Below are 13,701 nucleotides of genomic sequence, written 5' to 3'. Positions count from 1 at the left end.
GTGATCAGTATTTAATTTTTCTTAATAAATTTGTATTGATTTATGAAATTGCACTTACAGATCTCTCTAAAAGGGTAACCTAGCATTATCTTAACTTGAACATACATTTCTCACAGGATTCTCTAGTCTCAAAAATTGCTATAGTAGATGTCCCAAAAGTCATTTAATCTATAGCCAAACCCTCCATGTAAAAAAAAAAAAAAATGTATTGATTAACCAAAAAACATATGTATAGATTAACAAACGAAAATTTTTTACAACATTAACTGGCTCAAATTCCTTTACAGCAAACTGAAAGGTGAAACAAATTTATTCACTTTACCCTTTTTTTCCTTTTTCTGGTTTCAGAGATAAAATACAACAGTACATTAGAATTACAATCAGAAAGAAGTGGTTGGCAAAGAGCCCATCAAGATGACAGTGTCGCTGTCCTTGGAACTCCCAATCTTTTCCTGCCTTGCCTGGGAGAACAATCCAGAGAGGAACCCTACTGGTGATTTGGAGTCCAGTTTCTTCTCTAACAGGCTCAAAGTTCCTCCCAAATCACTGCCAGCCTTTGGGGCTACTTCATTTTTAGATCTCCCCATGCCCTCTCCCACATTGAGATGCACCCCACAGGGGCAGCTTGTGAGCTTTTTGAAGCAATGCTTATGGAAAACCAAATCACAAGATCTGCACTTGTCAACCTCACCTTCCTGTATAAAATTTTTCAATGATCAGCAATCAGGGATGAAAAATAATGATAGCAGTCTGATGGTTTGGAACATTATTAGGCAACCTTAAAAAAACACATTTTTCTGCAGATACTTTATTATAAGGTGCCTATGTACATTGGTTGGACTAACCAATCAGTAGCACCTGCCACCAAGTGGTTTAGCCTCAACATTAGCTAGATCTGGGTTCATTAGGGTTTGCACTGGTAGTGTTAGGGATCATAGATTTCAGAGTTTGGATTTGAATTTGAATGGATTTGGACAGAACATAGTATGAAATTCTATTGCATTTCTTCCAAATCTTTACGAATCCAAATCGAAGCACTGAAATCCATGCTCCCTAACGCATGTTAGAAAACTTAAGGTTGGATTTGGTTCACGTGTCTTTTCCTCAATACTATGGGGATTCGGTGGAGAGATCAATGAAAAAAAAACAGTGATCCAGAAGTTCTTATAGTGCCCCATGGCCCCCATCTGACATGAAATAGGATAAAATATATATTCACCCATTACCTATTCGATGCTATTAAATAATAAAAAAATTTGCACTGTTATTGGATCAGCAGTTCTTTTATTCTGAAGCTATCAACTCACTATCCTATGACTGTTCTAATCCTAGGGATAGATCTTCTGCAAACCACACATAAACCTAGGACATTTTTCCTCTGAAAATAAAGGCACATTTGGCACAAGCGAATTTCCACACACATTCCAAGGGTTCATCTGTGTATTTTTCTTGATAACCAGTTGTAAGCTCTCACTTCCTCAATTTTAGATGAGAGCTTCAAGGACTGAACATGTTTTCTGTTTTGAAAAATGAAAACAAATTAGAAAAGACTGGCTCAATTCAATACAACAATAAATAAAATCAATCTATCTTCTTGAACCATTTTTTTTATGCTGAGTTGAAATAGGGAAGAAAAAGGTATGGGTTAAGGAAAGAAGATCCAAAAGGTTTTTTACATAGAGAAGATTCCAAATACATAACAAACTCATGCTAGAAAGTGATCCTGTGTATTGGTGCCTACTGGCTGACAAGCTAGAAGTATGACCACAAACACCAAGCTCATATTAATGTTACATCAAGGTCCTTTTTCCTTCTGGTGATTTCTTTTATGGTATTCTCACAACAAAGCAACATACCCTAGGTTGGCAATACAGACAGGGTGTTAGTAGAATCACACTTTATTTTCTAGGAAACAAAAAAGAAAAAAATTGAAAATTTTATCAAAAATATTTTTACCAACAGAGCTGACCATGACCACAGTTTTCTGAAGGTTTCAATGATCCAAAGGCAGGTATTGAGTGAGAAATGACCCAAGGGGTGAAACTCTCACTTCTGGGAAGGTTAAATGCATGATCAAGAAAGGGGATTGAGATATTGTTAAATTCACATGTTTGAACATAAAGTCAGATTCTATAGCCCTCTTGAATACCCAAAATACTCTTCTGATTAGTGGAGCCAAAACCAAATAAGTGAGGAAAATGTCTACCCACCTGGAAAGGAAAAATGAGTGCAGATGGATCATCACAAGCCTGTCGAGCACCACAAGGGACACCGACATCACAGCATATAAGGCATTGCTCAATGATATGCTCTGATATTTTCCTTGATACAGTTTCAACCATGACTGGGAGAGCTGCCAAAAGTCAGCACGCACCAAGAACATGCAAAGAGATCAGTGCAAACACATTAGATCACAGGCCACCAGCACAACAAAAAAACGATGGCTATAATTGCTTCATTAATGGAGATAAAATTCAGTAATTTAACTTCAAGCCTGCAATTAACCATACTCTTAGGTGAACTTAAAAGCCTAAAGTCATGAAAATATTGAACATGCTATTAAAATAGAAAACCTAATAATGAGTCTACACTCATTGCCTGGTTGTGTGACGCTGCCAGTTGTATTTAAAAGAAAAATTTATAGTTATTTAAGTTTGTTTGACCAAACAAACTTCATTTCCTGAACTTTATGGCACTTCCACCATGAAACCACTCTCAAACGCATCTGACTGTATAAATAATAACTAACATTTAAAATATGAATAAATTTTGAACAATGCAAATAAATAAATAAATAAATAAAATTCCAGATTTTTTAGCTGCATCTGCAAATGAAGACATCTATTCATTCTTTACAATAAAGCTCTTGAAGAAAATGGAATCATCCTGTTGCCAAAAAAATACACAATGACAAATTATGGGTTCCGGAATTGATCCTACATATATTCAGCAAAAATACTAACTCTAGTTAGAGAATGAGAGCCACCTAAAGAGCCAAATTCAGTTTTTTGTCCAAACACATATTCTGTGTGTAGTGTCCAAGCATTGTATATTACACTACAAGAATAAATTCTGAAGCTGACAAAGAAGCCGTACTTGTAAATGCATTCTAACATTGTGATTAGAAGCTAACCTGCAAATGCCCCTTTGGAAAGATCAACGAGGTCCCTAAGTGCAAAGAAATCATTGCTTTCAAGAAGGTATCTTCGAGATGCAAGTCCCTTGTTGATAGACCTCCGAAATGGGCAGCGAACATATGGAAGCATGGCTCCTATTTTTTTCCTAACACCCATAACATGAAGCAGGGCTGGGACCTTTGAGAATAGGAGAGGATTTACAGCACTGACACAAAGCATGGGCTGCAAGAAGAGAAATAAATTACCAACACTTTTTACTGCCTACATAGAATTTAGTAGGCAAGAGCTTAATTTCATCTGTAATGTGGTGAATCAGGGGGGGGAAGAAAGAAAAGAAAGAAAGAAACCCAATAAGTACAGAATGCAACTATTACAAGCTGGTTCCACGTCAATTACAAGCTGGTTCCACATCAAAAGGACCAGCCTACAGTTGGGTTCCATGCGCCCACGTAAAGCCTAGACATCCCCAGAACACACCTGGTGTGGGACTCAATACATGCCCGTACACAAGGACCCTGAGCCCAAATCTCTGGTGCTCTTGACGGGGGTAGGGAATCCACACCTCTATCTGCAACTTGCACTGCAGTATCCAGGCATGTTCCCCCCCCCCCCCCTTTTCTCAAGGTTAGATCTTATACAAACAACTATCAGACCTGTTTGCACAGAAAGAGCTAGCCCTCCCCTTCAGTGTGTAACCAGACTTGACACAGGTTTGAGAAAGGCAGAGAACAATTTTTTTCAATGCCAGTGTGCAATCCAAAATTGTCTTTATTAAATAGAGAGCTTATTCTTAGTTTCATACAGCCACTTCCTCCAATCATGAAATGTAGGTATCTAATGAATCTCGTAGAAACTAAAATCTATAGCTTTTTTTTTTAATGAAAAAGAAACCTCAACAAAAATGTGACCACTGAATGTCTGGGATTTTGTATCAGTCTGACCAGAGATTTCAATCATGAAATATATATATATAAAACAAGGGTATCAACAGCTTAGCCTTGACTTTGCATTTCACAGTATCAGTGCCAAATGAACTCCACAGTTTGATGCAAGTGAGGCTAATAGGAAGCAAATTAGTACCCTTTACTGGATTAAAACACAAAACATCCTCAACTAAAGAAGCAAACACTAAAATAAAGCCCATAACATTATTTATCGCTGGCCTTGTGAAATTGTTTTGACTCATTCATAGGCACAAAATTTTACAGATATACCTTAAATTTTGAAAGCCACAAAAGATATATAAATAGGAGAAAGCGTTCAAATAAAAAGGAGAAAGGGTTCTAATCTTCAGGTTACCTTATCATGTATAGAATCCAGATATGATTTAGCCAATTGAGAAACCGGATATTGAGTAAAATCCCAGTGATGCAAAACTCTGGCTGGCAAAACTGCACTATCATTGGTATGGCATGAAGAACAAAACAACTGACCAGTGTATTCGCAAAGTCGAGGCTTGCCCCATCCAAATGTCTGTACAAATTCCCGTATCCGGGTTTTTCCATCATCAAAATATTTGTGGCATCCAGCACAAGCATACTGTTGTTCTTCTAGCGTCTGTTTCATAGACTTGTTAGGTCGGTTTTCAACTATAAGTGATATGGTCTTCCCAAAAGAGGTGACAGTCTCCTCATCCATGCCTCTGGAAAAAAGATTAAACCAAGGCACCGGCGAAGTACTTGATGCGGGAGAACTAGGAATGGAATTTTGGGGGGATACAAACCAAATCAAAGGACCAGGTAGGCTGGATGAGAACCTGGAGTGGAGAATAGATTGTAAACACTCTTGAATTAGAGCACTTCTATTTGCAATAACATCTGGAGAAGCACTTCCAAATATCTTTCTGGATTCCCGTTCGACAGAGGACCATGGAGAAGGAAGAATCCAGTCCTGATCTGCATAAAATGACTTTAATTGACGATAAAGAGTACAAAAATCACGGTATCGGCGTTCAACCTCCCAGTGATCCTTGCCCCTCCACACTCTTAGCTTATACACCGTGTATTCCTTTACTCCAACCAGTCTTTCACCGAGTGAAACATCTCCCCTCTTCTGCTTTGCACCTACTACTTCAACACCATCAATTCTTGACAGGTGCTGAATTTGTGAATAGGCATCATCCATGCCAGAAGTGGAAGCAGTTGCCCCACCATCCCTTGAAGGCAGAGATAGGTGGGATCGAAACATTATTTTACCTTGACGGAACCTAGACCCAGGTGACTCGCCAGAGTCGAGTAAAATTTCTTCCATTTCATGGACAACCTCATCATAGAATTGATTAAACTCCAGATTCTCTGTCTGCAAGAAATGGTAGAATATTAACTATCTTCACTAGCAGCCTAACTTCCATTACTCTAAAGAGCCCTTTCACAAAGAAGTGTTTAGTTAGGTAATCATCTGATACAGAAGTGATGCACAAATTAACCAAAAGGTGATAAATGTTAATGACAACTATTAGTGGGTTAAAATCACAAACAAAATGCGCAAAAATGGTACAAGCAACCCTTGGAAATTTATTTGCATCTACAAAACCAAATAGATGCTCATTGCATTTATATGAGAGAGAGAGAGAGAGAGAGAGAGAGAGAGATAAGGAAAACATCTTTACATAAGTATGATGCTACATTGATTTTATGGTTCATTCCAATCATAAGCACGGTGGAAAGCCTGGATTCATGAATTATTTGGCACCAAAACCCTTTTGGATTGGGAGCTATTAGGATTCATATTTGGAATTTAAAGATTTGACATAGGTTTGCAAATAGAAATAGTAATAAAAAATATCAATGATTTAAAAGGCTCAATTAAGGCTCACCTCAAGCCGGGCATGCCCAAAACGTTTTGAGGTACAGTCTTAAATACCAAAACCCAAAAAGGTCCATGCATTATATATAGACTTATCTAATTGTTTAAAAGGAATGCCTTAAGCTTTTAGTTAAGGCTTACACATTTTGGGTCTAAAAATCCCAAGCATGATTTGGCTAAAAAAATTTAAGGACATATTTATCCGAAAAGAATGTCCTAATATGAGTTGATTTCCTTATATATATACAAATAGAAAACAGAAAGATTTACGAAGAAAGTAATATGATTTGATTTCTAAAACACTCAAAATCAAATTTTGAAAAACAACCAAGAGTTGCATCCTAGATCATGAAAATTATTTGACTTTGTTATCTTATAAGTTATAACTCTCTCTTAGCATGATTTGCTTGATGAATTCAAGTTAGTATCCTTAGAAGGGCCAACAATGAGTTTACAAATTACACTTAATTTGTTTAAGTTTTACTTGTAATTTTCTTCATTTTCTTCTTTATCTTCAAAAATATGTGTAGTTTATTTACATATGTTTTTTCTAGAAAATAAAATTCACAAAAGGCTTATACCTCCACACATTAAGGTGGCCTACCTCATAAGGGCTAAAATGCTTTTCCTTACACCAATAACTTGAGAATTTTAGAAATAATTTTTAAATAATTTTTGGTTCCCAAAATATAATTTTCTTACCATGATCATTTAGGTTTGCCTTTGATTTTACGTGCAAACAAAGTTTAGCAACAACATGCTACCTTCTCGAGAACAATGTGGGGTGATTGATTAGAAAACTAAACAGTCGTAAAAGTGCGATGATGCGCTTCACATTCCTGCTGCTCAAATTTAGGTGGAGTGGATGCTAGGATCAGAGTTGTGGCACCAATACAAATAAAATTGTGTTGCTTTGCCTTGTTCATATTACATACGAAGTTTCAACATCAAGTGCATCTAATAGGTTATCAAAATCTAATTAAAAAATGAGCTTTTATTTCCATAACACACACACACACACACACACGTATATACATTTTCAATATCTTATGCTTCCTTTATTGTTCCACCCTTCCGCATCGTCCCACTTCTCTCCACTAGAGAGGTAAGTTAACAACATAAATTCATATTCTTCCACATTTTCTTCAATAAAGCTTACTGCCAAATGTATCCCCAGTGGATGTAGCTATTCCCTCCCCCCACCTTTTTTTATGACAATATAATTTGATTCCAAAGAAAAGAGCTTCAAATAAAAAGAAAAACAGAGTTCAGTTACCCCCAAAAAGTGAAAATTACTTTATTTTATTTCATTCTTTTATCATTTGAAAAATAAAGAACCATCGCTAATCATGTTTAACAGTAAACAACTTCCCCATGGTCCCAGAACCCTTTGTTACCCATAGCACCAGGCACTGTGCCACTTGCAAGTGCTTTGGGTGGCGCATACAAGAATGCATATATATGCATTCTAGGTAGGACTACGGGCTACAAAAAACTGTAATAAAAATCGTTCATTAAATTAACCCAATGAAAACACCATTACCATTGGTTTTTCGGTGACAACATCAACAAAGCAAAGCAGTGAACAATTGTCAAAAGAAGTTGGGACTGAAAACTAACCGGTACAGGCTGCTCTTCATGGAAATCAACTGATTTAGAAGAATTCTTTGATGCTTTCCCTATATTATTTTCAAATGTTGGCCGGGCCAAATTTGGTTCATCACCTTTAAAGAGTTCTGCCTCATTGTTTCCAGGTACATCAGTTGACAGGAGAACTTGACTGATAGTAATATTGGAAAGGGGATCTAACTGTGATGTTGATTTCCCCAACACTTGATTTTCTGATAATTGACTGTGATCAATGCTACTGACTTTCTCGGCATTTATGTTTTTATGTTCACCGTTCACAATATTCAAATCTACCTCCAAAGAAGATTTCTGCTTCAGGGATTCCTGCTCAGCTTCAAAAATGTTGCGGATGGTACAGCTTTCAAGATACTCTGCAGCATCATCAGTACCTCCAAGTTGGTCGGTCGCTCTAGGAACATTTCCTTGCTCCAGTTCACTGAAATCTGGAACCCCAGTCATTGTCACAGAATAAGTCATATCAAATTTCTCTGATTCATTAGCACCCCATGTTTGATTATGGACTAGAGGAATATCTCCAGCATCTTCTCTTTGCTCCAGCCCACCAAAACTTGAACAGCCACTCGAGGTCACAGAAGTAGACTTCTGAAGGGTTCTTTTAGTTTCAATCTTCTCTTGCCTCTGCTCCTGAAAATTGTTTAAGACAGCAGTTTCCATTGTTTCTTGCATAAAATCTTCCCAATCTTCTGAACCATAAGCTATAGATGAGTTCATAACCAATGGGTTTCTATTCTCAGTTTTCACATCCTGGTGACAATGTTTGTTCTCTCCAGAACACGAATCAAATTTATACCCATCATCTGCACCATAATTGTACATTGAATCCTCATCTTCTGAATGTTCACACCTCGCCGATGTTTCATCTTCTGCAGATAACCTTTCTGTATCCCTTACATCAAATTGAAAATTAGTTTCTGAATTTAACCTATCAAAATCACTGTCTACCTGTGCAGCAACCATGTAATCCGGTGAACCTTCTTCAACCACTGATGAAAACTGGGAATTACAAGAATTACCCTCAACAATTCTTTTATCCATGATCGCTTCATGGGATACATTTTCAGCAGCACTTTGTGACACCCCGGTCTCACCATGTTCTCTCCACGATAAAAAATCTCCATTACCGTCTTCACCACAGACATCATAGTCTAAGTGAATACTTACGTCCCCAAGCCTTCGTAACTTAGATCCATTACCAGCATTTAACAATGTAGTATCACCTCTTGTTGCAAGAGTGGTAGTGGGCAAGAAAGAATTATCGTCGTAACCATAAAAATTTGACCCATTTCTTATCTTCAACGAACCATCGCCTAGTTCTATGGAAGTTCCAGGATCGTGATCATCAATATTTCCTTTACAAAGTTCAAGTCTACGATCATCCAAACAATCAAATCCACCAGAAGATGGCAGTACCTGGTCATCGTGACTTCTAACGAACCTCCCTCCCAAGCTAAAGTTTTCCAAACCACTAGCATCTCCAAGCCCAAAACTTTTCAGAGACCCAAATTCAGAATCAAGGCACTCATGGAAAGTTCCGAGTGAGCTACACAAGCTTGGCGTACCCATGGCTGAGTTCGCGCTGCAGTACCTGTCGTACTCCGACTCTCCGCAAGATGAATAGTGAGATTGAGCAGGGGATGCATCACTGTTTCCCGACTTGGGCGAAAACTCGCAAGATGGATCCGGGGAGGTAACTTCTCTTGAGTTCTCGCTAGTCTCATCTCCATTAATCATACCAGACTAAGAAAATTCAAATACTCAAAACCCCAAAATTACAAAAACTAAAGAAATTTAAGAACCAAACCCATAAATAATGGTTCGTTGAACACGATCATGCCTCAGTGATCAAACCGAGATAGCATAGCTGAATTTCGTAGAATTCAAGAGCAATTTGGACATTTAACAATTAAATCAACAAAATAGCAATAATATTCAAAGAGTTTGAAAATGTAAATGCTGTGAGAAGAAACTGGAGCTAGGGTTTCGGAATGTATTTTTCGAAAATGGGCTCCAATAGATGATAATAAATCAATAAAACGAGAGAGAGAGAGAGAGAGAGAGAGAGAGAGAGAGAGAGGGCGACCTTGGAAATGATCTTCAGATTTTGGAGGCGGTGAGTGAGAAATCTGCAGAAAATGGGAGATTTTTATTGGACGATATACAAATCTATAATATTAAGATTTTTAATTTCTCATCTTATAAAAAATTGAGCTCCAAAATAAATCTGAAGTAACCGTTAATATTATAGTAAAAAATTATAAAATAAAAATAAAAATAATTAATATTTTAAGAACTCTTTATTAATAAAATATGATTAGTATTTTTTAAATTCATCTATAAATTTATAATTTAATTTTATACCATCGCTGATAATGATTAAATTAATAATTTGATTAGTATTTGAAATCTCCTTGTAATTCTCTAACTATTTTAAATGCTTATTATATTTGAAGTAATCACTATTAATAATTAAATTAATAACTTTTGTAACGTCTAATAATATTTAAGTTACATAATAGTAAACAAAATAATAATTATTATAATTTTTTTTATTGACATAATTCATTAAAAATATTATTAATGCCACTGCAGCATTATATTAAAATTTTAAATATTTAATTGTAAATAGTGTTTGTAAGATTTAAAAAAAATAATTGTACATATTTCATTGAAATATTTTTAAACAAATATAATTTTCAATAATACATGTTGAAAAAAAAAGGTGAAATTTTTTTCATTTCTAACTACATTCAATTACAATTCCCTTAAAATAAGCATTCTTTTATCAAATGAATGAATATACTCTTTTGGGGAACTGCCTCAGGTTACTACAAATAGGTAGAGAAAAAAGGGTGAACATTTTTTTTTAGAAAAACAACAAAAAATCTAGTGCAAAAATTAGTGGCCACTCAAATTTCGAATTTGTATATGTTAATTAATTGCTAACAATATTCACATGAACAATTGTAATAGTGTGTACCGTCAACATCGGATTTTGAAGACCCATTTAAGTTATCAACATTTGGTGATCGTTTAGAAATCAAACAAGTATAGGGTACTCTGACTTATCATTTTTTACTTTTGAAAACTGCATCGTCACTTTATTTATTTTATTTTTGAAAAGGCAAACTAAATGAAAGTTTTTTTTTTTTTGTAGGAGATTAGGTTCGAGAGTATAATTTGAGTAAGGGAAATTGTAACAATTTAAATTTTATTTTCTTGGAAATTCAAAGGGTTAACACTTTAAACACCCATTCTCTTAAGTGGGTGTCATGCTTACCTTGTATGTTGTTTACATCCCTTACAATGGTTTATTTTTTAAATGTTCAACCCTTATCCCTTTTGAAAAGACTTTTGTTGGATTTATGCAGAGATCTAGGTCTCATGAAAGTCCTACTATTTTGATGTCAATTTAAAAAAAACTTGTAACGACCCCAAAATATTTATATGAGATTAGTGTAATAATCTTTGAAAAATAAATAAATAAAAATAAAATAATAATAATAAAACAAAAATAAAAATATAATATTGTAATAATAAGATAATACTTATGTCTAAGTATAAACTTGAATTAAAAGGATAAACTAACATGTGTGTGTGTGTGTGTATATATATATATATATATATATATATATATATATATATATATATATATATCAAATTAGTTATACATATAGAAGGTTCTAAACCTTCAGGAATTCAATTGAATTCCAAACATATTGAGAAGACCCCCCATTAACGCTCTCTCCTCTCTCTCTCTGTCTCTCCTCACGGCCTCACCCTCTCTCTCTAAAATTATTCGCCACCCATAAGCCAAATCGAAAAATGAACACTGCCACGAGGTCCTGGCTTCAATTCTCAACAAGTCAACCGGAGTGGATTTGTCGTAGGGTTATCATAGGCACCACTCTAGGGATAAGATAACTCTCTCTCTCTCTCTCTCTCTCTCCTCAATTTCTCTTCAGATCTTCAGTTAAATTAACAATCAGACACGATATCAGGGTCCCAACTTCTATTCTCGTTATTTAATCAGAGTGGATTTGTGATTTGAGCTTCTTAGGTAGCATTCCTGAGATAATGTGAGGAGTACAAATTGTGTCTATTGTTTTAAAATTTTAACCGATTAAATTCTAGTATTTAATTATTACATTGTAGTATTTGATTACCACTGGTTCAACTCGGGGTTCGTTCGTCTAGGGTTTCCGGCTCCACGCATTAACGCTGCTCCGGCCGACACTTTGATTTAGTTGCGTCGTCGGTGCTACTCCCCACAGCAGTGTTCTGACGACTTTTGAATCTGTTGCAACATTGTTCCTTCTGCGAGGAAGTTCATCCGCAGGGTTCCACCCGTAAACGCTGCTCCGGCCGACACTCTGATAAGACACAGCTCTGACAGCAAAGCTGCATTGCCGGCGCTGTGTAGTTGCGTCGCCGGCGCTGCTCCAAATCTGCCGCAGCAGTGTTCCGACGCCTTTGCGGAAAAAAAATCTATGAGGAAGTCTCCGGCGTTGAAGAAAGATCTTACCTTTCAGTGAAACAGGCGAAGCAGAAGTGCGAGATTGTGACTTGAGAAAGACGAGCCACGACTTTCCTCCAGGACGCAGTGGCAGCCTTGCTTGTCGGGGAGCAGCGATCAGCTCCGACGTTGCTGCGAGGAGGGTTGGGGAAAAGACAAAGTGGTGACGGTGAATCTGCGTGAACGACATACAGTGACGGTAGACAGAGGTCTACGAGATTGCAAGTTTGGTTTTTTATTTTTTATTTATTTATTATTTTTATTTGCTTTTTGGTGGTCAATATGGAAAATAGGTAATTTTTAGACATGACTGAGTCATCTTCGGTTGCTGTTACCGGAGTGTTAAGGGGAGGTGGCGATGCTAGTATACAAGAGACAGGGAGTAGTTTAGGGGATGTTAAGGTCGAAAAGGGGGAAGGTTTCGCTAGGGGAAAATCATTCACGGAAGCCTTGAAGAGGCCAATTCCATCTTCAAAATTCAAAATCCCATTGAGGAAACTGGAACTAATTAATGGGGAATTAGGTTTTGTTTTCTCGGATGTGGAGATGGAAAAGGCTGCGAAGGATCTGAAGTTTGCATTGGTGCTTAAATTTCTTTCTGTAAGGTCATCTATCGATGTCCTTCAGAGGCATATTATCCAATCCTGGGGCCTCTCTGAAGTTCTTATGATAAGTTTTATGGACAACTACCATGTTCTGCTACATTTGGTAAATGAAAATGACTACATTCATGCATGGGCACGAGAAGGAAGATGGGTGGTAGGGTGCCAATTTCGGATTTTTAACTGGTCCGTGAATTTTGATGTCAACAAGGAGCCATCTATTGCACCTCAGTGGATTTTCTTACCAGGTCTGCCTTTACATTTATATACAATGGACTCTTTACAGAGTTTGGCCACTAGATTTGGTAGATTTTTGGGAACGGGTAATGCCACGTTATATAGAACACGAGCCACGGGTGCGAGATTATGTGTTGAAGTGGATTTACAGAAGGATCCTGTGGAGGGTTTTCCATTGGTGGTAGGATAAAAACAGAATTGGCAAAGGGTAATATATGAGAAGAAGGGTTTCTATTGTAATAAATGTTGTAGGCAATGCCACACTGAAATAGTATGCTGGTTTGGAGTTAAGCCTGAGAATAAAAGGAAGGTAGGTATGAGGGAGGAGGTAGATGGGATGGTTTGGAAAGAAGTGGGTAGAAAAGAGAATATGATAGTTGAAGAGGAATGTCCCGTTTTGAAGAATAAGGAACAACGGGTGAAGGAGAAGAAGAGTGGAAACGTGAATGGTCCGTCGAATGTGATTGAGAAAAACAAAGAAATTGTGAATGAGGTTAATAATGTGGGTACTAAAAAAGTGGAGGAAGTTAATTTAGTAGAGAAGAATAGTGGAGAGAAAGTTGATCGTTGTAAAGAACAGAAGTCAGGGGTGGTAGGGGTGCAGGTAGAACTGAGAGATTGTTCTAGGTCTGTTTAGGAAATCAGAGTTGTTTATGAAGGGGGGAGAGGAAAAGTTGAAAAGGATAAGGATGGAGAGTTAATTTTAGTGGAGGAGGTGGGTGAGAGAGAGGGGGAAGTGGAGGGTGGAGTGTGGAGG

The 13,701-nt window shown here is 36.8% G+C and overlaps 1 protein-coding gene across 3 annotated transcripts; it reads right to left on the bottom strand.

Annotated features, from left to right (window-relative positions):
• Nucleotides 1–208: 208 nt before the first annotated feature.
• LOC131146147 (uncharacterized) lies at nt 209–9,804 on the bottom strand. 3 transcript variants are annotated; one of them, XM_058095512.1, is made up of 6 exons: nt 9,673–9,774; nt 7,563–9,329; nt 4,437–5,435; nt 3,134–3,359; nt 2,211–2,353; nt 209–695 (listed from the first exon to the last, which is right to left on the bottom strand). In XM_058095512.1, the coding sequence occupies exons 2-6, from the start codon at nt 9,321–9,323 to the stop codon at nt 381–383; spliced, it is 3,444 nt and encodes a 1,147-aa protein (XP_057951495.1). In that variant the 5' UTR covers nt 9,324–9,329; nt 9,673–9,774; the 3' UTR covers nt 209–380. The 3 variants fall into 3 exon arrangements, with proteins under 3 accessions (XP_057951495.1, XP_057951494.1, XP_057951496.1); XM_058095511.1 differs by having other exon boundaries at nt 7,563–9,804; XM_058095513.1 differs by lacking the exon at nt 3,134–3,359 and having other exon boundaries at nt 9,673–9,715.
• Between the last annotated feature and the right edge of the window lie 3,897 nt (nt 9,805–13,701).

This window comes from Malania oleifera, chromosome 13, assembly GCF_029873635.1.
Source record: "Malania oleifera isolate guangnan ecotype guangnan chromosome 13, ASM2987363v1, whole genome shotgun sequence".
NCBI classification, from domain to species: domain Eukaryota; kingdom Viridiplantae; phylum Streptophyta; class Magnoliopsida; order Santalales; family Ximeniaceae; genus Malania; species Malania oleifera.
The sequence above is the reverse complement of the archived record's forward strand: the minus strand, read 5'-3'. Positions and strand labels throughout refer to the sequence as shown.